Source organism: Corvus kubaryi, unplaced genomic scaffold, assembly GCF_017639235.1.
Source record: "Corvus kubaryi isolate FWS band 111438036 unplaced genomic scaffold, C.kubaryi_AGA036_p1.0 split3-73, whole genome shotgun sequence".
Lineage (NCBI taxonomy): Eukaryota > Metazoa > Chordata > Aves > Passeriformes > Corvidae > Corvus > Corvus kubaryi.
The window spans coordinates 38,037,846-38,065,064 of NW_024582091.1; the positions used below are offsets into that span (position 1 = coordinate 38,037,846).

Consider the following 27,219-nt stretch of genomic DNA (forward strand, 5'->3'; position numbering starts at 1 on the left):
TTAAATATCAAGAATTTCTCTGTAAGAGGGCTATAAAGTTTTAATTTAAAACAAAACAAGCCCCAGAAAAACCTTCATTATTATCACAGTCCTGTGATTTCAAGAGAAACTACCTTGCATAATAGACACAGCCTGATGTCCTTACTGAGTGGATGGCAAGGTTGTTTCCTTTCTTCTGACGACGAAGCATGACAAAGTTAGTGAACTTTAGTTGGGTGTCAAGAAATTTCCTGAAACAGAAATGGAAATACAAAAAGAAAGTGTCAGAGGGTGAAATGCCTGCAGACAGGGTAAGATTTTTCTACCATCGTCAGATCCAGTTCTTCAGACGTATTGGAATTCATTGGTATGTTATCCATCACTGTAATATTTATTCAGCACATAGGACTGGATTTGTATATTATAGTTTATTTTCACTGTTATTTTACTTGTTTGCTGTGATTGGGTTCCTTGTGCTCCAACAACAGCTTTGCTTCCTTGCAGCCTGTTTTGATTTTATTTCTTCCACTAGAGCCTATGGTGAAAGGATGAATTTACACATCAGTGGTCTTTTCCAAGATGATGTTTAGTGATAGCCCAAGCACAGGCCTCAAGCAAAAGGAGAAGTGTCTTTTTAAGTGCTACACAACCTCTCTAATAGAAAAACAATTTGGAGTAGGCTTACAGCCTGTAAAAGCAGGGACCAGGGGCTCTTTACTGCATATGCCAGGTGCAAGTCTGGAGGGTTTTTGGTTGGTTGTTTTGCTTATTTTTTCATGTATAAGAGATAAATGGGAATACAAGTTGACTGTGAGGATGCTAGCTGGGTTATTGCTCTTGTTTGCTTGTTTTGTTTTTTTTTTTTTAATATCTGTGAGCAGCATGGAACAGCAGCAGCAGCTTTTGTCCTTAATCAGGAATCTTAAAACTGTAGTTGCTGAGCACCAGAGACTTGAATGTGAAAAAGACTGAAGAGGGACAGAATGTGAAAAAGACTAAAGAGGGACTCTGTGTGTGCATCTCTCTGATTGTTAATTAGCCAAAGCAGCATCTTTCCTAACTGTAGCAAAGTTCAGAGCTTTGAAAGGAATTTGAGTAATTCTGAGATAAACAATGCTGAAATTCTTTCTTCTTCAGTTTCCTTTTCTTAACCATGTGCACTAAAGCAATCTCTGCTGTTGAAGAAATTTAACAGGTTCACATCCAGCTCTGGAATGTTTTGGAATTTTTGTTTTCTTCATTTTTTAAGGCAGAACTTTTGGCCCAGTAGTGAGGTTTAAGCTCTGCACCTCTCTAGAAGGAAATCATAGAATGGCTTCGGTTGGAAGAGATCTTAGAGATCATCTGGTTCCAACCTCCCTGCCATGGGCAGAGACACCTTCCACAAGACCAGGTTGCTCAGAGCTCCATTTAACACTTCCAGGGATGGGGCATTCGCCACTTCTCAGGGCAACTCCTTCCAGTGCCTCAACACCCACAGTAAAGAATTTGTTCCTCATATTTCATCTGAACCTATTCTCTTTCAGTTTGAAGCCATTCTCTCTTGTCCTGTCACTACATGCTCTTGTAAAAAAATGCATCTCCAGCTTTCTCATAGCCTCCCTTCAGGTACTGGAAGGCCACAGTCAGGTCACCCTGAAGCCTTCTCTTCTCCAGGCTGAACAACCCCAATTGTCTCAGCCTTTCCTCCTGGGAGAGGTGCTCCATCCCTCTAATCAACTTGATGGCCCTCATCTAGACTTTCTTCAACAAAATACAAGACCTAATGCATCTGTAGTTGTATTTTCTCTTGAGAAAGATGCAAGAAAAGGGGATGCTAGTGACCAGTCTACCTAATGTAGATTTTTAAAAAAAAGTACTTCAAACTTTTTTTCCCCACGAAATCTGAACACTTACCTGGAATATGTAGTTGGAAGGGTGAATGGTGAGCAAGGCAGAAGTGCAGCTGTAAAAACAGCATTCAGAAACTGTATTTAGGGCGACATGGTTAAATGACTGTGTGAATTCTAGCAGTATCAGAGAATTCGTTAAGGGGAAAGTAATGTATTCTTTTTTTGGCAACTGTCAGGGTTCTGGCCATGGGTTTGACTGTTATCACACTGTAAGGACTTGCACCCTAAAATCCTGCAGTCTCTTTAGTGCTGTAGCTGGTGTGTGTATGTGCATAGTGCTATTTCTGCACTTGGTATACGCATTACTGAAGAGTCACAAATTAATGGTATTGGATATAAGCTCTTGTGATATAGAAAATGTTGAACTGTGCATTCTTGTCTATGTTGAGGCATTTGATTTTATTTTTAAATGGGTTTGTTTCACATTCAGTTTTCTTTGTGTGCCCCTAATTAGCACTTAGTGGTAGAAGTAGTATTATCTAAAAAATGAAATCAGAAAACAATGTAAGGGTAGCTCAGTTAAAAGATTTTATCTCTTTCTAAATGTCAGTAAAGAAAACTATGCTGTTGGTTGGTTTTTGCAGAGTAACTACATGTAATGCATTACATGGGGCTCTTAATTTGCTCAGAAAATGCTTTGTGTGAATACATTGTGTGCTTCACTGTATGCTTGTTGAGTAGCAGATTTCTTTGAGTAGATGACAACAGTATTTTGTGATAACGATAGCTGTTCTTGGCAGCTATGACTTGCTACTGCTGTACTCACAACAGACTGTGCTGAGACTTGCCTCTAAGTCCCTAAATATCTTGGGACTGACCTGCTTATCCTGCTTTTCCTTGGTTTTCATCAGTGTATATCAGGCATGTCCTGTGCTGAGCCCCCTTACCTAAGTCTGTCTGTTTTCTCAAACTTAGATTCAAAGGTAGGTGTCTGAAGTGACAGACCTTCTGTATGTAAGTGAAACATGATCTTTTGATGGATTTTTTTTTTCTTTGTTCATGTGGGGTTTTTTAACTTTAGTGAAAGCCTGGAAGAGCTGCTGAGATTAACTGCACTGTACGAAGGCATGGGAGAAGCAATAGGTGTATGTAATTTGATAAAATGCCCAGTGCTTTTCAAAATAATTCTCTTCATTCTGGTTATAGGGAGTCTTGAAATAAGCAAAAGGTGGGGATAGCAGCTTAGCTGTCAGGCTACTCAATCCCAAATCCAGACTCGAGTGATAAGCACGACAATTCAGAAGGATTTTTAGCCCTCGCCCGACACACTGACCAGGAGGGAGAGACAGATTCTGCTGCAAGCACTCATTTTTGTCTGCCAGTGGAGCAGCGTGTGGCACCGCACGGAGCAGCAGCGAGTGCCACCTGCGGGAGCTCTGCTGGAACCGGTGCCTTAGGGCTCCGAGAGGCAGAACCCTGGGAAAGCGCTGTCGCGATTTCCCAGCGCCACAGAGGGAGGCGTTGGCTTCTTTTCTGTCAGCTTTCTCTAGCGCGGCGTGATTACATGCCATCTTGAGCAAAGCTGCGTGTACAAGCTAAAAAGTATTTACAAAAATACTCATTAACGGTTCATTTTTACAGAAAGAGAAGTGGTTAATTATACAAAGGAATTTCCTATAAACTGCTCTGAAATGACTTGAAAGACAGCACTTCTGCTGAGCTGAGAAACTGCTGTGATCAGCAGAGTTAATACATACATGCAGGAAATACATGCATTTCAACAATTAAAGCTGATGTCTTTCTGCTTAGGCTTTGAACATATGCTTCACAAGGGTATTTGGGGAGTGTCAGTCAAGGTTTTGATCCGTCTTCCTCCTCCCACCAGACCCTGTGGGGAGTTTTCCTCTTTGTTTCACTTGGCGTAGAAGCAGCATATGCTGTTTTAAGTAAGGAGCCTTGCAACGTGGTTGGACACAGACCAAAGGTTGAGTATGGCTCATCTTTTTAAGAAGTTCTATACAAAGTTTGAAGGAGAAAATACTGTGTCACATTCCCTCCTAGACCTCATATCCGGTGTTATTTTGTGAAAAATATGCTGTTTTGCCTTGCAGGCTGAAACATGGTGATTAGCTGCTGAGCTTGATCTTTTAGTGGGTTTGGAAAACCATGACCAAAACCTTGGAATAGCACTGGGAATGGATTCAGAACTATTGGAGGGACGGGAGGAGGGAGAAGACATACGCGTAGCAGTTAAACTGCAGAGGAGCCAGACAGCTTGTTCCTGATATTGGAACATTTGTGATGTTTTTCACATTGAAACGTGGTGAATTACTGCAAGCCAGAATGAAAGTGACAAAAGGATTCTGTGATTTGGTCTTTGCCTGCTGGCAAAAACTTATTATTTTGGATTGCAGCCGCAGCATGGATGATTAGCTCCAGAAACCTAGGCAGAGGATGCTGTAGATCAAATATATTTTGAAGAAGTAGGCAGGAGAGAGTGATGTTAATGTGACTTTCATCAATGGGCAAATGTGTAAAGGGGGTTTTGCTCCTTCTTGCCAATATAGATCAGAGGGTCTTGTTTGGATCATCTCATCTCTTGCTGCATTTATCTTAAGTGCCACTGTTACTGCCTTTCTGTGGAAAAGAAAGTGAAAGGGTGACCTGGTTTGGGAAAATCAGCAAAATGTGTAGCGTCTTACCAAAAAAACCCACAAAAACCAAACCCCAAACTCCAACAAAACCCCCAAAGCTGGAACATTTTGGTATGTGTTGATGTGCAGGGGGAAAAAGACTGGAAGATTTTTGTAGGACTTTGAAGGAGAGGGTTTTTGCAGAAGGGAAGCTGTAATTCATACCCACATCCAGAGTGCTGCTGGCAGGGCATGAAAGGAGCCATTAGAATTCTGTGCAATTTTGAAGGAATAACTGTTAACTTGAAATAACTCTTGAATCTTAAACAGGTACTGCCATATTACTTAGGAAGGCTGAGGGGTGGTGGTGAGTAGGAGCAGAAATGAGGCTTGGTTTATGTCCTCGTAACTGCTATCCTTTAGGTCAGTGTTATTTAGGGTTTCTTTCAGTGTCACTTCTTGGTTCATGTGAAAGAACTGTGTTAGTGTTAGCATATAAACTTGCTTTTAAGGTTTATGTGATCTGGGATCAAAGCTATTCTCATGGGGTTCAGACAGCAATGCATCTGCTCCAGAAGGGATTTTGTAGGCAAACAAATGGCAAAAACTATATCAGGGACAGGCGTCCTTATTCTCTAGCAAAGATAATAAGCAATGTTTAACAGCCAAATGTCGAAGTCTGAGTGTGTTGATGTATGAATTTTACCATAGCCTTCCTTGGAGTGTGGAGTTCATCTTGAAACCTGAGAATGTGAATGCTGGTTTTGGGGTTCTGTGAGTTGTTCTGCATTCAGAAATGCAGCATCCAATACCATTTATCCAAGAAGGGTGGCCATCTGTGCTGGCTGTTTCTGGGCATCCAGTTGTCCTTATTTATTTACAAAATATTTAATGTCAAAAAACCTACTAATATCTCTTATCTTTCTACCTCTTGCCCTTTTTTTTTTTTTTGATTGCAGCAGGAAGACCTCATCCAAATACTCTTTAAAAATAAACCAGCAGATAGACTTTCTGTTAACAGCACAGATGTAATGTAGAATTTCAGGACTTCAGTTGTTTTACATGTACTGATCTGTGTGTATAAAGCGCCGACTGTCTAATCTGTAAAAGGCTGCATTTAAAACTGTAATATAGTATTGTAAGGGAACATGTATTTTGATTGTGAATAAAGCGGCCACAGCAGAATCTTAATATTAATGCTGATTGTGCCTGTAAAAGATGGTGGAGAAATGCAGTGTCTGTCATTGACAAGTGACTGTGTTTGACAACGTTTTGAAGAAATCCAAGCAACTTTCTTAAATGTGATCACTTCCAGCTATTTGGAACAGATGTAGACTAGGGGCCAGGGGGTTGACACAAAGGAGGAGGTTCAGGTTAGATTTTGATTAGTGATGATCATTGTTCAACATAAATACATAGTTGGACTCCATAGTTACAACTGCAAACAGTCCTATGACAAACAATAGTCTCTTTCAAGCTGCTTGATGCTTTTTTGAGAATGCAGCAATAAATTGCTGAAAGAACAAAACTGGAACAGAAGTCTTCTCTCCAATGAAAATTTGTCCATGAAACTTTAAAAGTGAAAATCGTGATACTTTGATTAACAATGATTTCGAATAATTGGAAACCCTTACTGATGGTTTTGTTTTATTTGGTTGGTTTTTTTTTTTTTTTTGCAAAGTACAGCTAATTAAAGAGACAAGGAAAATATTTCTCTATGAAACACAAGTAATCCATATTTTTGTGAGCATGCTTTTTAAAAGGTATTTTTTAGCCACCCATGTGCTGTAAATTTGAATATTTTACTAATTCGCCTATGATACACTATTGGTTTAGATGCTGTGTTTAAAGGATCTTATGTTTTTCATAATGTTAAAGCTGATTTGCAGTTTTTAGCAGCTCAGGATTTCAAAGGTAAATCAATCTACTGGAGGGAACAACAAATTTCTTGAACTAGGACCTCCCAGTATGCCTGTTTGGGTGGCCCTAGCTGATTATGGCCCATGAAAATGCGTGGCCATACATCTGACTGTTTTTAGTTGCTGTTAAAGAGTTTTGCTTAATGGAGAAATGTAAACAGTATAGCTGTGTTTATTCATAAATTATCAATGCATATGTATTTCAAGTTCTCTTACTAGCATGTTCTGTGAAAAAGTGCTCTGACTAAGCAATAGGTAGCAGTTTTGACTGATGATTTGAAAAATACGATGTAGCCCATGGACTACTAGAATAGCTGAGCCTGAGATTCAGAGACAGTTAAAACTATTTCAATAATTATATTGCAAGAGTATTTGGAAGGGTCTAACAGGAATGTTTTTATAAGTACTTAATTGGATTCATCTTGAAATTATGCAAAATTTTTGGGATACTATTACTAATAAGATTTTCTGGATAAGTGGAAATTATCTGTATTGAAAGTGAGCAAGCATTACTTCATTTTACATTTACTAGCAAGCTTGTACCCCAAATGCTGTTTTTCTGCTGGATTTCACATGAGATCAGCTTGGCCTTACTGCAGAGAGGGAGATTTAGTGTCTTAGTCTATGAATAGTATTTGTCAGAGATTTCCTTCCTAGATTAAAAAAGGAGGAACTTTATTTATAAATAAAGGAATGCTCAACATTGACTTCTGTTTTTTGAATAATTCAAAATTTGGTGTGTTACAGAAAACAACAGCAGAGTTCTGTATTTCTTTTTTTTTAAGTTTTTTAGTATATCCTGCAATTTCTAGCATTAGCATGGAACTAGTTTGCAATAATGAGACAGAAAGGGGGAAAGCATACTTTTTAGATTTTAAAATATATGTATTTGTGTACTTCTAAAAGAAGTCATAAAATACTGTTCTGCACCACGTTACTGGACCTCAGTTTTTAGATGTAATGTTTTTAATTGACAGTCAATTGCAAAAATGTTGAAGACTCTGTCATGTTTGCACCTGGTTGTACTATTCTGGTACAACTAATCTCCTGTAAGATTTAGAAAAAGCAGCAACAAATTTCAGACTGTTTCATTACCAAAAACCATTACAAACAGTGACAAGAATATCTGGGAAAAATTTCTTCATGGAAAGGGTTTTTCAAGCATTGAAACAGGCTGCCCAGGGAAGAAGTGGAATCACCATCCTTGGAGATATTTAAGAGGGATGTAGACGTGGCACTTAGGGACATGGTTTAGGAGTGGACTTGGCAGTGTCAGTTTAACAGCTGGACTCAGGGATCTTGGAGGTCTGAGAGCTTCAAACACTGTTCTGAAGATGCACTTTTCTAGGCACAGAGGCTGACTTTTTTCAGCCTGTTGTAACTACACTAAGCTGCCCTTGCTGTCACTTTTTGTAATGCAGAGCTGCTGAACTGGTAAGTCTGTAGAAAACCATTAGTGGGACTTTAGTTTTTAAAATTGCTGTGAATTATCCAAATGAGCTCTTGAAACAGAGTTGTTGTAGCTGTAGCAGGTCTGAACCTGTTCAATAAATACCTTGGTTTGTGAGCAGTAATTGAATGATCAAGCTTTCAAGTTACTGTTCCATTATTAAAAATGACAAGGTCATTCAACGCCCATTTGAATCCTACTTGCTTTTGTGCTGGGAATGATAGGTCATGCTCCATAGCGAGGGATAAGCACAGGAACTCTATTAAATTTGGAGAAATGACTGTTGGGTGGGGCGTGTCATACTTGCAGTAAAATTGCTTTCTGGTATTGAGTTTTAATAACAGAAAAGCAAGGCTATCACTTCCTCAGAAGGCCAAGCAGAAAAGGCTGGCCTACTTTAGACAAGAAAAAATTGGAGTTATGTAAATAAAGATCAGGGCAGAAGAGGCAAGAAGTCTTTTTTTCTTGCTTGTATTTAGCACCTCTATAAAAGTCAGTAGAAAAAAGCCCAAAATTATTTCTGAGACTACTGATTTTTTTTTTTTTTTGTCATTAACATGTCAGTGAGTGACTCTGTGAGCATTTTCATGATGAAGTTTACTTATATATTTATTTCAAGTCTATGCAACTCCAACCAACCAAAACCAGAAAACAGATATGCATATATCCATGTTTTTCCATTTTAAACATGTTGTTTTCTGAATAAATGATATGAAATGACTTATTTAAGATGTAAAGTTTACAGGAAACATTTATTGTATTTTGAAATTAATGACAAAAAGTAAATATAGTACTTATTAATGAAATTTCTTGTTTCAAATACACTCTGTGATTAACTAGTTCCTATCAACTTTACTAGTAAACCACTGGATAACTGGAATTTGATTTATAAACTGGTGCAATGTTGAGAGAATATGTAGTGCATCATTGAATGCAGAGGGTTAGACATGAGCTTGCCAAGTTTTAGAATTAGTTGGTGTATTTATTCTAGCCAACTGTTTAGTGATGATAAGCATAGATAATTAAATTTGAGTAATCTGTTTGAAGAACAAATTAATTTTTTTAATTGTCTTCTGGAGAGTGGGTTCTGTTTCACAGCAGATTTATAAAGGCATTTGGAGATCCCTAGGTGTTTATAGTTGTTTAAATCTCTGTTGTGGGCACATTTGTTTGTTCAGTGTGTGGCACTGTCCAGCTGTGGTTTATGAACTCATAAACCCAGACCTTCAGGTGGGTGAGTGTTGTAGCTATTAATTTGGGGGAGTTAGAGAAGATGATTAGCTAGCTCACAGTCTTCAGTATATATACTGTTGTGTGGATAAAACATCTATGTTAAGGACAAAGTAATTCCTGAGTAAGATGTGGTGGATTTTACCTTGAGAAGAGATGAATTGGCTGATCCAGGAAATCATAGGTAGTAGAATTTCCATCAGCTAAATAGAAATTAATTTCCACCCTAAGGTATGCTCATATGTGTCTAATATTTCTAAATATTTTACATATTTGTGAATTAAATATGACAGATATACTTGCCCTGGAAAACAAACATGAAATACTATTTTGTGTCTTAAACTGCTTAAGAAATCCTACAAATTTTGTATAGTTTGGTTGTAATGTAAACCTAAGCTTTTTATTGGACACCAGGGCAGAAATGTTTTCATTTTATGTCTGAAGATAGGATTCAAAACAAGCTATATGAATTTGAAAGGAAAATAATTTAAGAAGGGAGGGGAAAAGGGCCATTTATTGGAGTTCAGTCTCAGTTCTGCTGCAGGGTTATCTGGGGAGGTCTCCCATAACTCTGGGCCTGATGGCTGTCTTGAAATCTGCATCCCAAATCCGCTCTTTGCCTCAGTGTTGATAGAAACTAGATGATTCCTTTGTTTGGAATTAAGGCTGTACTGTGAATACTTCCAATGCTGTGCACTCTGTACAGTGCTATACACAGCACTGAGCTGGGTGAATTGTCAGCTGAGGTGAAGTCCCTGTCCCACTTGGCACACAAACTCCTTCAGGCAGAGGATCTTCTTTGCTCTGATTTGTCTTTTCTTGGTGCATCCTGTCTGGTCTTGAGGCTTTCATTATGTAAAATGGAGCGTCAGCATTGCTGGTGATGGGAAAATATTCAAAGTTGCTAAAAAGGAGGATACAAAATCCCAGTCGGTATGTGGTGGCCACATGTTGACCATCAGCCAGTACCACAGAGGGTACATAAGGTTGCTGTAAGAGGAGACGTGTTCAGTGCCTTCCTGAGAAGCCTTTTCTTCTCTGCCCACTGCTGTGCTGGAAAAAATACTGGTGCTCGACTGTGTAGTAAAGCTTTTAGTTAGTGGGATTTTCTGTTTGGTGCAGGCTGATGTGACCCTCTGGATGGTCACTCCATGGTTAACTTCAGCAGTACTTGAGTGTAAGCAGCTCTTCCATCCCAGTTCATAGACCTCTCACTAGAAATTAACTGAGGGAGAAAAATGTATGAAATCAAAGGCAGAAGTTCCCCAGATGTAATTAGCACTTTCAGGTATGAGAGGGTCCTTTTGTGTCTGCCTACCTGGTAGTACATCCAATTGAGAGTCTACCGAATGGTATTGCAGTTAATCCCAAGGGAGTTTTGCCTGTTTACACTCCTTACACACAAACACAGAAACTATGAAAGCTGAAAACCCATCCTTCACAGGGGCCATGGAGCAGGGGAGTGCCTTAACTGAAACGTGTTGGTTTTGATGGAGAACTTTGTTTGCTTTGTGTCCATTAGGTTTTACTAAGCCTGTGTCTGCAGAGATGCCAGATAAAACACCGGGTGCTACAGAGCCTGTGCCCAGAAGTGAAGGTTAGTAGTTTTCTTCCATTTTTTTGACTGTTAAAAAAAAAAAAAAAAAGAAGCATTGGGATGATTCTGTGAAAAATTTTTTGAACTTAAAAACTGAGTTTCTCTTACTGGCCTTAAATTTAAGGGGAGAGCTGAATTAGTATCATATGTGCATATTTATCTAGATAGCAGGAAATTTTCACTTATTTTTGTGTAAGCTCTCCATCCCTCTCTAGCCCATCATCCATGATAGTACTAAAATATATAATAGGGGGGAGGACCAGTGCACTGCTAGGATTTCAGTGTTAGAGAAGATGTTTTGTCCCATTTGCTGAAGAGATCTTGTTAACTGAAGCCAGGTTTTCATATGGGATACTTGAGTCTCACAAAACCAAAGCTGACATTTAAGATGTGGGATGATTGATACAAGGAGGAATTGTCTGTGTGATTTTCACTAAATCAGTGGAATCTTGAAGTGCTCAGTCAGACCATTTTGTTTCTTTTCAAGGTCTATTAATTTTAAATTCCCACATCTGAAGATCTGGTACTTGGTTTCAGGGAAAATCCAATCTTTGAAAAAATTGTAATCCTGCTAATTTGATTCCTTCCTCAGAATCACTGGTGGATGTGTCATTACAATATTTTATAAGAATTTGCTATTTCATGTGAAGATTGTGAGGTGTTTCTGACAATATTGTGTAAAAACTGTAGTAGCTCTTGTATATCCTTGCTTTCTAGATCCTCACACAAGGGCTATATTAATTAAAATGTGTGTTTTAGTTTGATTAAAGCTTACAGCTCAGGCTGGTTTATTCTATGCCTCAAGACAGACATCTCAAAATTTAGTTTTAAATATTTTTCTTGGATTTTGAATCTCAGTTTTGGCATTTGAAAGGCATGGAGAAACATGCTGCAATAATAATTTCAAGAAGTGCATCAATAGCAGTAGAAAAAGGCATTTCTCTTCATTTAAAGGGTATTAAAATTTTACGCTTGACTGCAGAAGGCCTTTCTAAAACTTACTGTAAAGCTTAATACATGTTACTGGGAGAACTCTCAACACAAGAGGAGAAGCAATTACAGCTAGTCTTTAAGACTGAGCTCTCTCTGATTCACATGTTGTGTGTCACCCTTATAAATAAATACTTATGCTAAAAGCATTGGAGTGAGTCCACTTGAAGCGAAAGCCTACGACAAAACATAGCTAACTAAAATGATGAGATTATTCTGAATCTTCATTTTCAAATTGCAGTTATCATATTTTGTTGTGATAAGAGCTCATGAAGTTATTCCAGAGTCTGTATAAAATATCCTTCCTCAGCTGGTTAGAGCAGGATGCTGATAATGCCAAGGTCACAGCTTTGACCCCTGTATGGGCCATTCACATAAAAGTTGGACTTGGTGATCCTTATGGGCCCCTTCCAACTCAGAATATTCTGAGTGATTCTGTGTGTGCACTTTAACAAATGCAATGTTAACTTAAACAAAACTTGGTTTAATCTGGATGCTTTGTTTTTAACTGCTGTTTCAAAATTAATTTTTAGATGTTAAAAAAAAGGGTGAACTAATGAATAACAATGAATCTACACTTAAGAGGCCTGTTTTTATGTCGTGATGAAAATACTCTACTATGCATAAAACATTCTAATGATATGAAGTCATTAGTGCTGGCAGTTAACGAGAGTTTTTGTTGGTTTATTGTCATAAATACATTCAAAGATGTTACGATAATGTTTACTGGAAAAAATTGTCAGACATATATGCTGCAGCATGGATTTACAGGATAAACTTCCACAGTCAGTCTTTGATCATATGCATCTCTATTTAGTTAGCATTTATACAACTAACTGGTATGTAGAAAAGTTTCACTGGTATGACTGAGTCAGAATTGAGAAGTGGGTGTTTCATTTCTCATGATTAAAATACCAATGCTCTTTATGTGCATAAACATTTATGTGAACTTTTGTAATTATTTCCAGAAATCTTATCATCTTATTACTATTTGATTTTTTTCCCAAAGAAATATTCTTGCAGCCATTGGTTAAAAGAAAAGAAAAAGCTGTATTTGTTGTTACAAATTTCTACCAATTAACCTCTTTCATTTATCAGGGTCAAGTTGGGTTAAGCAAAGTGTTGGCAAGTAACTGATTATCTGGAAACTTTGAAAAGGCCAATGTTGCTTTAACCTAGCAGTGCCCCTCCCTGCCCCTGACCCACTGCTCCATATACTCCAGTTAAGCCACGGAGCACACAGGAGCAGACAATTGAGAAAGGAGTTTCCTGTAATTAAGTTACTGTAACGTAGTCCTTGACTCGAGGGTCCCCAGTGGGTGGGCAGACTATTTGCTTTTCTGCCACCTCTTCTGTCAAACCTTTTAGAGTCAACAGTTACATTTATAAATGTCAATGCTTGCTTTGTGCTTTCGGGAGAAAAAAGCCCAGGACCTGGAGATGTGGTTGTTGCAAAGATGGAAGTGTGTGCATATCACACCGGGAAAAATATTTTTCAAGAAGCTTGTGTAGCTATCAAGGAGTGGTAGACAAACAAATTAAAACAAAAAACTCCTACCATGACCAACGTATAACTATTTCTTAACTGTTTACCTTCAGCAAAGCTATTATATTCTATTTACAATGGATGCATTTAGAACAATGTACTATGTCAATACCAGGAAGTGGATTGAGTGTATTTCTGTTTTAGCTTGCAAAGGAATTAGCATTTGTTCTGCTTGTGTTTGCTGAAAAGTCGCTCTTAAACTTGTAGTATGGTTAACCACTGGAAATAAGGCTGTGACAGGAGTACCCCACCCCCTGCACAAATTCCTCCTCTCACCTTTAGAGAGGCCGCTGTGATTCATGGTGGCTGCTCATGATGGTATCTGGAGCTGAGCAGTTACTTATTTGCAAAAATTTAGGGGAATGATTGTTGACTTTTTTCATTACAAATTATCTGTCTTACAGGATTCAAACTTTTTATAGCTTAAGAAAATTTTGATGATACTGAATACTTTTCATGAAACACAAGTGTTTCATCCTGTGGATGGATAGTGGATTAATTTTTTGTCATGATACCCATGATGAACAGCTGTTCTTAAGATAGCTAGGCTTGCGTCAAAGAAACCAGATGAGGTCTGCCTTAGTATCTATTTGGAAGACTCCCAGACTCAAAGTTCTTGGGGTATCAAAGTGCTACCTTAGCAGTAGCTTTATGCAAAATACTTAGAAAATGTATATGGATGTGGGAACCTTTATTCAGTTTCTCCAGTCAGCTTGACTGGTTGTTTTTCTGTGCCTTAAAAGTAGACATATTTGAAGAAGATATGAGGAAGTTAAACTCCCACAAAGTCTTCTTCCTTTCCCTCTTCCCACACCAACTTTTTCATGAAGTAAGAGGCATGACTTCCCACAGCTGGATCCTCTCTTACTGACTTCATGGTCCACACTTGCATCCTGAAGGAAACGAGTGTTACACCTGGACTTTACAAACAGCTACTGACAAATCCCTGTGGACAGCAAATCTATGTCATTGTAAAATATCCTACAGCAACGAGCAGTGGTTTTCCTTGCATTGTGTACCTGATGGCACTAGTGGGAGCCTACCAGCTCTTTCTGTTGCTGCTTGTGATAAGACTCATTCCGTTTTGTAACTCCTCTGACTTACGTTTGCGTGCTATTTCTGCTGTAATACACAACACTGCACAGGAGAAACGTGCAAGCACAGCCCAATGGATCAAACCCTTCAAATGCAGTGAAGAAAATGGCATCAGTATTTCTACCTCCAAATTTTGCTACGGCTGATTCTTTCATGGCAGGAATGCCAGGGTGTGGTCATACAGGTTACTAAATGCTGCATGCTGCCTTTAGTCCCAATGCTGTGTGGGCTTTCAGTGTGTCATGTTCATGGAAAAAGTTGTTGTTATGCTTTATTATTACTACATCCCTTTTAAAGAAACACTGAAGTACATGTGAAAATGAAGCATCTTTCTAAAGCTTTTTCAGATCTTATGTGCTTATGAAGTTTTAGGCAACTGTAGTAATAGTGCACTTTTAGGCTTAACGGTACATCACTACGCTGAGATGGGCACCAAAAAAATCTGTGTGCTGACACTGGGTGGGTAAGATGGAACATAAAAGGCCTTGGCTATTTATACAGATGGTGGTGGGTGTTGTGGACTTCCCTGCAAAGGGATATTGTGAATTTTAAAAAACCACATGAGTTGAAGGGGAGACCAGAGAAGACAGCTCCAAATAAATAAGCCACTGTGAACCAAGGAAAGGCCTTTAGCTGAAAATGGCTGGAAGCTAGAAAAATGGTGGGGAAAACATACTACATGCTTTTTATATTCTCACTGTCCCCAGTAATTTAATCTTCCTTTGCCAGGTTATTATTCCTTAGTTACTGTTCATAGCCTCATTTTGCAGCAGCTTTTAATGCCCCCAAAATCATATCTTGATGGAGGAGGAAGTCTCTGTATAAAGACAGTATCTGAAATTCTTAACCCTAGTGTTTATAAAAGGAGGTGATGAAGCCTAAGTAGATTTGAAATCTGATTGGAAATGGGAGAAATGAGAACTGGAAGGGTGATGAAATTGGATATTCTGTTTCTGACTCCTCGCTAAATTGTTGGCCTCCCTATGCATACCGCAAGAGGGTGGCACATCTTGCTTTGAAAAAGGGGTTGTAGGCTCTTGTCATAATGCATAATGACTCTTGTCATAACTCCTGACATCTGGGTGAGCCTCTGCTCCGCAGAAGTTGAGCACTAGCAACAGCCGAAGCAGGCTGCTTTGCTACAGCCAGTCTGTGTGCAGCCCCTGTGGTGTGCAGCACAGCTCGTGTTCTCTGGTAGTGCATGAGGCATGAAACCACAACCTTGAATCGACTGGCTGTTTTCCTGAAAGCACTGTGATGAACTGCCTTAGTCACTGAGCCATGCTGGCTCGGTCCCACTTTCTTTCTCAGTCGCCAACAAGCTGAAACTGGACGGTCTTCCAAACTTCCTCAGCTCAGTGAAGAGGAGGAGGAGGTGGTGGCTGTCTTGATCTAGGGCAGTGAAGGGCAGCGAGAGGTAGACTGTTCTGGACGTTGTGAAATGTTTGAGTATAGTAAAGCCTGCCCCTCATCAGAAGTGAAGATGCAGTTGCTGTAATGTAATGGTGATTAAGTCACTGATTACAAAGGTTGGGCTATTAACAAGTAGAATAACTTGTTCTTCAAATGCCAGGCACTTTCCCTGGTGTCCTGACTGGCTGGTATCCTGCCAAAGATCAGTATTGCAGTCATCCATGAATTATAAAAAGTTTATGTGGCCTGAACAGCTTAAACTTGAGGTTTGGAAAACTATGGAGGGCTTTTTTATATCAATGATCCCATTTTCAAACAATTACTTTTGTTTTTCTCTTTCAGTGGTAACTAATTCTTAGTTCTCAAGTAATTAAGAAGTGTAGCACTTGAGTTTGATGCATTTTTTTGCTTTTGTATCAATGAATTGCACATGATATAAAATTATGTGTATCATGTTTTAGACATAATGTGCACATACTAAATAACCAGTTTGGGGTAGTTCAAAATAAGGGAGGCTAAATGTTGCTTGCATGAAGCAGTCAAATGTAATGCATCTTGATGAAAAACAGTTTCTTTAAAGCCCTTCTGAATCCTAATGGTACTAATTTATTTCTAAATAAACTGTTTATTTCTTCCAAACTGTTCTAAAACAATTCAAACACTCCTGGAGGAGCCAAGGTTCCTTGCTAAAGAAAAGAAAGAAGTGGCATACTAGTTTTCTGTGTATTGAAGTGTAAAAATTCCTTTTCCTATAAGGAATGATAAACAGTGTCTAATTATTGAACGTATTAATTATTTTGAGCTTAGCTCTGTATATAAAATGCTTGAAAAAATGATTGAACATTCCTTCATAAATAGCATTTTTAAATTTTTGTGTTATGTTTAGCATCTGTCTTGCTTAGCACCTCAGAAATGTGCTGCTGATCCTAAAAAAGCTATTGCACGTTTATATTATCTTTTTCTGTTTAAAAATAATTTGAGTATCATAATAGTTTTTTGGAGAAGGCCCCAGCCAGAAGTTACACTCTGTAATACTGCAGTCTTAGCTGTGTGTGACCTGGAGTAAAAATATAAAAGTACTATTCTGTGATTACAGATGTTAGCAGTATGCTTTGCATCTGCTCTTTCTAGATTGGGAATGATACCATTGCCTCTCTTGAGATTTTTTTATGGGAAGACTTTGTCACCAAACAGAACAGTTATTGGTGTTAAAGCAACTACTATGTGTTAAATTGCTGTTCTGCAATAACTGGAACAGCCTAAAAAGGCACAGTTATAATGGCAATTGTCCTGTTGGAAATGCCAATTTAAAATAGTTTCCTTTGCCACTTTCATCATGGCTTGTTTTGGTTTCTTTTTAGTGGTGGTGGTTTGAGGTGTTTTTCTTTACTATCATATATTCCATGTTATTGTGTGGAAACACAAACCAGATTGCTGGCAACTGCACAGGGTTAATATACAGAAACTAAGTAATAATAACAGTTAATTTTTCAACAGTTTCTTAAATGTAAATCAGTTTTCATCCCAACAACTGTGCTTTTCCCCCCCCTTTTGGAATTTCTGCCATATTTTGTCTTGCTGCTTTATTCAAGTGAAAAGCCAGAAATCTGTTTTCAGATTCATTGATTTCACCACCTCCCCAGCCATATTTCTTCCAAAGCAACTTAAAGGACATGGAAGGATAAGAGACAAAAATTGATTACTTGCTACCAGTTAAAGTGAGCTGCAACTCTTAAGATAAATGAGAATGTCAAGGTTACATTCTTTCATCTTGTGTTGATCACATCCTTAAAACCAAAAGATCCAAAGTAGTAAAAATAAAGATACAAAGATATTTTGCTGTTTGAGTTGCAGCAGCACAGGTACCTCCCTGTTATTGACCATTTAGTTCTGAAGTATTTTGACAGGTGCTATATAGTTAGCAAATGTAAGCATGCTAGTAGTAAGTATCACTATTTTTTTGTTGTTTAATTACCCAGTTATATGTCTAGCAGTAGTTTCAAACTATGCCACTGACATTAGAAGTGGGCTGAGAGGCCTCGATACCCTAAATTTAAACTTCAGAGATTAATATATGCAGAGGAAAACTTAGTTGTTATGTTTTGCTTTTTTAATTGGCTCCCTGTAGTTTTATTTAGCCTAAAAAAGGGGGGAAATGCTACTTGCTGATATAGCAGAAGGGGAGGTAGCTTTGATGTTTTATGAGCAATAAAAGGTTTTGAAGCGATATATCAAACTCCTGAAGTCAACTTCTTGAAGAGTCAGCAAGCTGAGGAGAGCAGGGAAGGGGAGGAAAGGTGGGAGGCTGCCTCTGTACTGTGTCCAGATCCATTAGCTGTGCAGGCAAAAGAGCACATAGGATACTTCAATTCTTTAAATTATATCCACATTCGTTTCTGGTTGTCTCTTTGGTCAGAATATGCTGCAAAACCAATTGTGCAGTTCAAGACACAAAAAGTTACCAAATTCTTTTAAAAAAAATATCTGTTCTTAGCTGTGGATTTTGCGGAGTGGGTCTTAAAATAAATTCCATTACATCTTGGCAGTGGTTCCTGCAACATATATATTGTAGATTAATTTAAAAGGGACACAGCTTCCAGGTGCAGTAAACACTAGTTTCCCCTTATGCACACAATGTAGCCTGTGCTTCAATGGTGGAATTACCAAAAAAATGATTAAGGCGGTAAGAATTTGAGCTTAACCTCTGTCCTAGCAAATCTGGACTCTTGTGGTTCAGGAAAGCCAGGCAATCCAAATTATTTGGGTTCTGTTATGTCTACTTTCTGTTGAGATAGTTATAAACCACATGCTTCCTCTCAATGTCTGTTTGTTAAGAAGGGTGATTATCAGTTTATGTATTTGTACTTTTCACTGCATAAAAATTTCATGTTCATGGTTAAATCTTATCTCATGAGAAGGTATGTGTTTTACCATGGAAAGCAATATTGGAAGAAACAAGTTATGTATGAGGCTAATTGTTAGGGAATTTTGCCTGATGTCTGGCCAGGAGATGGTTCTGTGTGCTCATATCCAAAGAAAGCCAGTGTTTCTAAAGATGGGATGTCCTGCCTTGAATGTTTTGTAGTTTTTCCATATGAATACAATTTGTAGGCAACAGGAAATCCTTTAGGAAGATAAGACTCTGCTACAATTCTTCCAAAAAGCAAACGGCTGCATTTAAGGTTTGTCCTCAGTTAGGATCCCTACCCTATGGAGAGTCTTGGTATTAGATCCCAGCCCCAGGAGCTCTGTAGTCACTCAAAATGAGACACAGAGAGCCTTCTTCACACTCTAAGTATGATATGTATAAATAGAGTTTTTCTTATGTCTTTAGTGTTTTGGGTTTTTTTTCACAACTGAGTAGTAATAAAATACATTCTTTTTGTTTAAAGGCTGTCTAAAATTTTTGAGGATCATAGGCTTTCCACCTTCAGAGAAGTGACAGTATTAACTGGAGGCACTGGTCTAATCTTACAGCATTTGGCAAATTTCAAATAGGAAATTGAAGGAGCCCCAAAGCTGCCCACTACACAGATATTTTGTGACCTGCTGAAACAGGCAAAGTATGTAAAGATCCTTTCCACTGACAGTTGCTAGCTAGGAAATCCTTGTGACAGAAAGGAGACATGTGACAGAAAGATGACTTTCTTGAGTGTGAAGTCTATCATGAACTAGTTGCTCATTTATCTCCTCAGAAATATTGATGAAGAATGTCCTAATTGTATATTCGTTTTTAAAGGTTTTTTGTTCGTTCTGCTGCTTGCCACGCCCTCTCATTTCAACCTCTTGAAGGAAAAAACTCACACCTGCATCTTCTTAAATACCTGGACCCACTTCTTGAGACTTTGGTCTTAAAAGAGCACCTCCTGGAAGGAGATGGGTTCTTGTAATTACGGAGTAATTGGTGGTTGCAAGGAGCTATATGGGTGAGCTGTGCTGCAGCACTGAGGTTTCAGGTTACATCTTGAAATGGTAATTTTAGGATCTACAAATAAAAATATTTGGCTTGTTCCATATTTCCTGTCAATCTTGTGCATTTAATGAAGCGCTCAGAAATATTTTAAGTGTTTCGTAAGAGGAGTGCTGAAGACAAATAATGCCTGCATTTCACATGGTGAAGAAGTCTAATGCTGTTGAGAATCTGAGTTCCTATGTTTGTCACAGTTCTTCAGCTGTTACTGCAAGATATGGCTACAACCATGGTAACAGGGACTGATGGCTATTAAACAGGTCTTATGTTTATGCCTAAGGTTTTCTAACAATAGAGTTTATCTGCTCTACAAGGCTTCAGGTGTACTGAGAGTACTGGTTTTTTGGCCAGCTCCCAAAGCTAAAGGGCTCATGATGACATGAAAAGCTTCATTTAATTTGGAGAAGCAGCAATGGGAACTCACAGTGCTTTATGCTTCTGGGGAAGTTTCTCTGTACACTGCTTCCAGAAACTTGTATGTCAAGTCAGAAAGCTAGACTTTCTGCTTTAGAATCAGAACAACTGATTCTAAATTGTTCTGATTTAGAATCAGAACAACTGATTCTATGTACAGCTGGGCCTCTGCAATCTTTTGTTGTGACTTAAACGTCTGTATCATATATGGATGCTGTGCATTCATCACAGACCACAACTTGCTCATCACTTTAGGCCTGACTGGAATCCACATAATTAATAGAGCAGCTCCAGGCCATTTTGCCACACATATTTCAGACAGATGGATACATGATTCAGATCATGCCTTTGGAGTAGTTTTGTGTCTAAATCCAACTGTCCCAGTGTGTTCCTGTGCCCTGTGCTACACTGAGCTCTCCTGGCCACCGGAGAGGAATGGTACAACCCTATCAGAGCTAGCATTGGCCCCAGCTGGGGCTGTGTTTGTGTAATCAGGGTGCAGGAGATTGAGCCAAAACCACCAGAATTGCAACACATTTTTAAGTACTGAGCCCTCCTTTTTGTGAACAGCCTGAAGATAGTGGTTTAGACTTTGTTTGGATAGAGGTAAATTTTTTTATGAGCCCTGATGGGCAGGATTTGACTCAGCTTCATACATTTCCTTGGTGTTTTAAGAATGTGTTGTTTTTAAATGAAGATTTTTTGAGGTTGTTTTGGGGGTTTTTGTTTTATATTTTTCACTTCTTTGTGGGTGCTGAGCCTGTGTTTAGATTTTCACATTTTAGGAAGATAGATGGGCTATTTGGATAGTTGGCTTCTGTGGAGCCTTTTCTTGAGATGTGGGGAAATCAAAGTCTTGTTAAGACTAAAAATTATTGCACAAGCTTTTTAAGTTGACAAATTTCAGTAATGGAATTACTGCTGTTACTGAAGTGTACAATACCCAAAACCAGGTTTGCACTTACCTATTGTGGGAAAATGTCACTGCATTGTTGTCACTTCTGAATTCAGACAAATAACTGCCTTTTATAAAATTGTCAGAGTTTATAGGCATATTTACTTTACAGCTACTTTTATAAGTTACCCACACCCTTCTCTGCATGTGAATAAAAGAGCTGGAAAGGCCACACTGATAATGTCATACCAGGAAATCTTTAATGTGAAATACAGAGAACATGGGGAGGAGGGAAGCTTGCGGGGCAGGAAAAATCACATTGAAGATAATGTATGGGGGGAAAAAAATATTGGTTTTATGTCTACTCCTTTTTTTAATTTTTAAATTTAAAGAAAAGAAATATAGGTTGCTTTTGACATAAGCCAACAAATGTGTTTGTAAGCACTGATATACAGGGAGGCTTCGTGGTTCCATATTTAAGCCTTTAAAATTCCTCTAAAATTGAATTCATATTAGAAAGGGGGAAAAAAGAACCAGAAAACTAAGAAAACAACCAACCAACCAAAAAAACCCCAGAGTCTCGTAGAGCTGAAAATACTGCCTGTTGACCAGACTTGATCCTGCTTAATCTTTTTCTGCCAAGTTAGACATTCTGGCAAGCTTCCTCAAGTCTGGATGTATTCAAGTACTGTATTTGGCTGACTTAGTTTGTTACTTTGTAAAGATATATGAAAATCCCAGTTCAAACATTTCACCCTATAGTTGTTTTTACAATCTGTCAAGAAGCACAACTAATTGATATTTCATTTTATACATCAGATATAATTTTTCTACCAGTACGTTATGTGTTTGGAAGTACATTTTCCACTTAAGCAAGTTCAGCTACTATGTATTTTATCTGACACACTTGATAGTTCTACAGAATATTTGGTCTTTCTACTGAACAAGGTATAGTAACACTTGGCAAGTCACTAACTTTTTTCCACCTTTTTTCAAATTAGCAGTGTCTTCCAGGTCTCGGCTTCAAATTTCATCTGGCTTTGATGCACAGTCTGTCCCTGCAGAGATGACATCTTAGTTGTCTTAACTTTGAGTTTATGAAGAACTGCAAAACCATTACATTTGAGACCTTCTGTATTCGAATGCCTTTGATAGTTCCATCCCTTGTATAAAGCTGAAATTTAAAATGATAGAAGTAAAACTAATCAAAACTGTATGGTTTGATTGTATATGTTAATCATCTTTTTTTGAAGTCCAATGCTGAGTCCAGCAGTAATTCTGCTTGTCAGTACACGTATTACCTATTGGATTTGGTGTATGAAGGAAAGCGGGAATTTTTGTCTTCAAGTAAGTTTTGGTATAGCTGAGGAAAATATGTGGACTTCCTGATGAAAAGAATAAACACTAAATCTGCACTTGTTGGAGAGGTGTTTAGAAGTTTTTAAAGTCTGGAAGTACTGCAGGAGGTGTGTGAGCCCATCCCCTGCAAAATGTGGTCTTTGGAAGCTGAAGACGTGAATTGCAAAGGTTTTATTTCTGGGATCTCATACTGTTTAGAAAGAGGTTTAGTCTTTTACGCAAAACTTCTATTGTAGAATTAACCATGGCAAAAAGATTTTTATCCCTAATTATTCCATCAGTTCAATCCTGTTTCTAGACCAAACATGTCTGTGTGTTTAACTTACACCATTAAACTTCTGTTTGAAGAAATGGTTGTGACCCTCAGACAGGCACCTCTTGACTGTGTAAATTGAACAGATTGAGCTTCTTTTGCCTGTTGTTATAACGTAGGATTTCTGACAGTGTATGTTTCTCATGCCTTATTTTGCAGTCTTTACAATGCTTGGATGTTCTTTTTGAAATGTAAGAGCTAGAGCTTGACTGCATTGAAATCCTGCACATCATTTTATTTGTCTGGAAGTAGGCATTTTTTCCCTATTCCCATTTGATTAAGATGCTTAGGATTATTTATAAATAGGGGAAAACTGGTCTCCCAGCCATTTGGAATTAGTGTACAGGCAGAAACTTGATGAGATGGAACATTGCTGTGTTCCTAAAATAACTTGAAAGACTTTATAAGAAAGGTACTGTCTCATTAGTAGACTACACAGGGTTAAACTTAGGCACAGAAACAAGCCAAAAGTTGATTTTCTTCATTTATTTCTCACAAGAAATCCACTTGGAACAGCAGTCCTTGTAATTGATGCAGATGTTAGGAATTCTTTTCTGCTGACGTGGAATAAAGGCTAATCCAGGTCAGTCAGTACCTTGTAATTAATGCACATTCTTTTTCCTTTTTTTTTTTTTTTTTAAAATTCTCTTTTTAATTTTTTTCTTTTTTTTTTTTTTTCTTTTTTTTTTTTTTTTTTTTTTTTTTTAGTAGGGAAAAGGGAGCAATCCCTGGTTTAAATCTCTGAGCTAGTCCAAAATGATTATGAAAGTTTTGAATGGAATTGCAGGTTACAGATTAAAACTGTGCTAAACTACTAAATAAAAGAGCTTTTTTTACAAGTAATTTTTAAATGCAGAGGGGGGTTTTTGTCATGTTCTTCCCTGCCCACGCTGGTCTTGTCAGTTTGCAGAGAAGCAGTAACTTCCATTACCATGTAATAGCACAGGGCGTTGGAAGGGTTAAGCGGAAAGGAAGATAAAAGCTACTTTGAGTTCATTTTGTTGCCTTGAACTTTGGATGCTGTTGAATATAGCAGTCATCTGTGATCACAGGTATCTTAGCAGCTGTATAATCAAAAACTGTAAATGTCCAGCTAGGAAATGATCCAGTAATTAGAGGAAACAGTACTGAACTGATGACTTAAAGTCACTTTCATTCTTAAATCACACAGTTGTGGCTGTTAGACTTTATCCTGTGATCTTTTCTCAGTACCTTGGCAGAGTACTTGAAAACCCTGATAATCAGATTGGCTGAGAGTTAGAAAGGAGAGAAGGATTTGGATTGTTTTCTGTAGCTCCTTGCCGAAGAAGCACCTCCTGATTGAGAGGTGTCGTTGCTTAAGTAGACTGGAAGGAAGCTAGGGGCTGGTCCCTCTCTTACCGAGACACCTACCTTTCTTTCTTTGTGTGTGTTGTGTTGCAAATATTAATACAATGCAAGGGAGGGCTCTAGGGTGGTTCTGTATATGTGCCACTGAAATCTAAACAATAATCAAAGCTTGAAAAAGAGCTCAGATTTTTAACTTGGATGGGTTTCAGAATTAAAAAAAGAAATCTGTGGCCTACTTACCGAACAAATGGGAAATACATGTTTAGCTCCTGTGTGTAATAAAACCCTGAATGTTGGGGGTTTGTGGGTTTTTTCTTTCCATTTTTTTTTTTCCTACTAGAAGAACATTATGAAACATTCAAAAGTGAAATGGATTTGTTTAAAACTGTCTCAGTTTAGAGACAAATTTAGGAGAAAACACTAGTAGGATTTTGAAATTTAGGCTCAGAAGTCTTTAGTGAAGTATTTCCTAAAAGTCATGTAAGAGAACTCTGTTTTCAGAAACACAAAAGAACCTCTTCTGTGATGTTGAATAGTTGCTTAGTTATCTACATATGTGCACGCAAAATGATCTGCTTCTGCAAAGTACTCGAATGTGTTTTTGCATATTATGTCTACTAACCTTGTGCATGTGACTTGAAGATCAAAATAATGACTCACAAATTTGCTTCTTGGCTTGGTCCTAATTATGACTTATATTACTGAAAAATCCCTTGTCACCTCTTCAGATTCTCCCAGGAGTTACTCTTGCTAAAATGCCGAGGGTCCTCTTTTTCAGTATTGGATACTGAAAACAGTATAGTTTCAAACAGCCTGATGCAATAGAAATTGAAATATGCAATGATTCACTGGCTTTACTTACCACTGTGGTAAATAAACTGATGCACAGGTTGTGGTTAAAAGTTCTAAGGATGCTGCATTTAGTTTTCTGATTAAAATATGTCCCTTTTGAAACACTAGTATGTTCTGGGGAGGTGACTAATTTAGGCTGATTTGTGGACTGCCAACTTTGAGAACAACAAAAAACATTCCTGAAGAAACTGTGTCCTGAAGCAAATACACAGACACAGACAAAATCTATTTGTTTTCTATTTTGGGTCACACGTGGTTGGCTCACAGTCCAAGTTACTGTTCTGTGTCCTTGTAACTACAGAATAATTGTGATTAGTATCACAGAATAGTCTTCTGAAGTTTATACAGTGTGTTTAAGATACTCTAAGATCTTCACATCAAGATGTTATAGCAATATTTTGTGTTAAAATCAGGAATGGGAATGGAATGTTCAGAAAGGTTACATGTACTTTGAATGCCATTCCTCTGCTTAAAAACCAAAATAAGTTAGTTTTGAAACACCTCCTGTAAACTGCCAATAGCATCAATTCTAATATTAGCATGGAAAAACCCCATAATTTTAAAGTGCTTATTGATCAGAAATCAGCATATTTGGAGTCAGTACTACAAAGTTCTCAGAACAAGACATTTAAGCAAATGAGTAACTTTAAATTAATGAACGATTCATAGATATAGAGAGGTTGGCATGCTCATTGCTAAGTACTCACATTAAAGTTTCCAGCTTGCAGGAAAAGAGCTATGATTTCATGATAAAGCTAAGCACATTTATCAGTAGTACCAAAGAAGGAACAGTCCCATCCTATGCCTGGTTACATATTCACTTACCTCTGCTTACTCTCACCCAGCATGCAAACCATAACATTTCAGGAGCAAGACCAGCAGGAATGTAATTTTTTTTCCATTTGAGGGTTTTTTTGCACATGAGCTGATTAGCATCCTTGAGCCCACTTACCACTGGGCTTTGCTGTTAGTTTTAAATACTTTGCAGGGCAAATCATACTTTGTATGGTGGATTTGCCCAATTTTATTAAATGCGAAGGCTTAATTCAAGATTTTTCAGGCCTTAGTAAGATGTTCTGCTTCATGCATGCTGAAAAAGTGACTGTAACTCATTTTCCCTTCTCTCTGGTGTTAACTCTATGCTAATGAAATAATGGAACTTCTGGACTCAAGCAATAAAAACATACTTTGTCTCTGAAGCAGATGAGGGGCTGTTTCTCATCCAGCCAGGGCAATTTGATACTTTTAATGCCAAGTTGGAAAGGATGTAATTGATAGCTTTCCACAGAGCAACAGGCACAGCTTGCAGAGGGAAAGCGGCGTTTTTGTTGGCTCTGGGACGAGACTTTGAAATCTGGGTCTGTTTATTTCCTTGCCTGTAATACTTAAACAAGTCCCTGACTTGCCTAAGGACCTTGATAGGAACTTGACAGTGTTCTAGGCAACCCGAAGGGAAGAATTTAACCTGTCATCTCAGGGGAATTTTCTCTTTTCTTTTTCTCCTCCATGGTTAGTACTTAATAATGTTTCACTCTGCGTACCACCCTTCTTTGTTCCTATAGTCCCAGATCTTAACCTAAGGCAAAAAAGATGATGCTGACAATCATATCTTTATAAAGCAGTAACTATCCACTGCTGTAAGGCTCTTTAATGCCTACTGCTTGTTTTGTTACTGAAGATAGTTGCTTGCAACTGGGAGGAGTTAAGTTCTGACTAGGACAGAAAACTGAGGAGTAGTGGCTGGCTCTTTTTCAGATGAAGCTTCACCCATATTGTAACACAATGAGCTTGTCAAAATGTTGGCAAATTTGGTTGAGAGATTAAATGACAATGATCGTTGCTCTTTGGTTATGGATTTACTGAAGATGGTCATCGTATACAAATATAATCTTAAAAATATTTTTACTGTGATAGTTGGATACTACAGTGCTCAAGATCCCACAGGTCTCTTCCACTTGAATTAAAGGGAAGAAGCATCATGGTTCTAGAATCCAGGAGGATCTCTGCTGAACTGCAGATTACAATCCAAAACAAAAAGCATGAAAAATATACTCTTAAAAAAAAAAAAAATTCAAAATCTCAATGTCATGAGCAGGAGAAATGCAAGTGTAATTTTACTGACAGATTAAACTGTCACAGTTAGGAGGGGTCAGTGTGCTCATAAACACCAAGAAGAATAAAAAAGTTCTTAGGGGTTTCCTCTGAAACTGCATTCCTTAAGACTGGATGAAAGGAGACCTTATCCTTACTTGAAGGATTGGAAAATAATGTAGAAAAACGAATTTGCCTGTAAAATACACCACAAATGTGTGGGCTTTCCAAGAGTAAGTGCTAATTTTCAAAGTCCTGGGATTGTATTTACCAATGATTTGGTATAATTACTTGGTTGTATTTAGAATGCAG

The 27,219-nt window shown here is 38.0% G+C and overlaps 1 protein-coding gene across 4 annotated transcripts in view; it reads left to right on the top strand.

The window, feature by feature from the left end:
* The window catches only part of PLEKHG1 (pleckstrin homology and RhoGEF domain containing G1), a 127,554-nt gene that overhangs the window by 27,160 nt on the left and 73,175 nt on the right, over positions 1–27,219 (top strand). For 3 of the 4 annotated variants that reach the window (XM_042017434.1, XM_042017432.1, XM_042017433.1), the window contains exon 3: positions 10,566–10,640. In XM_042017434.1, the coding sequence (XP_041873368.1) occupies positions 10,592–10,640 (49 nt within the window). In that variant the 5' untranslated portion in view covers positions 10,566–10,591. Of the gene's footprint in view, positions 1–10,560; positions 10,641–19,076; positions 19,248–27,219 lie in introns of those variants that run through there. The other variant, XM_042017435.1, reaches the window with a different exon arrangement.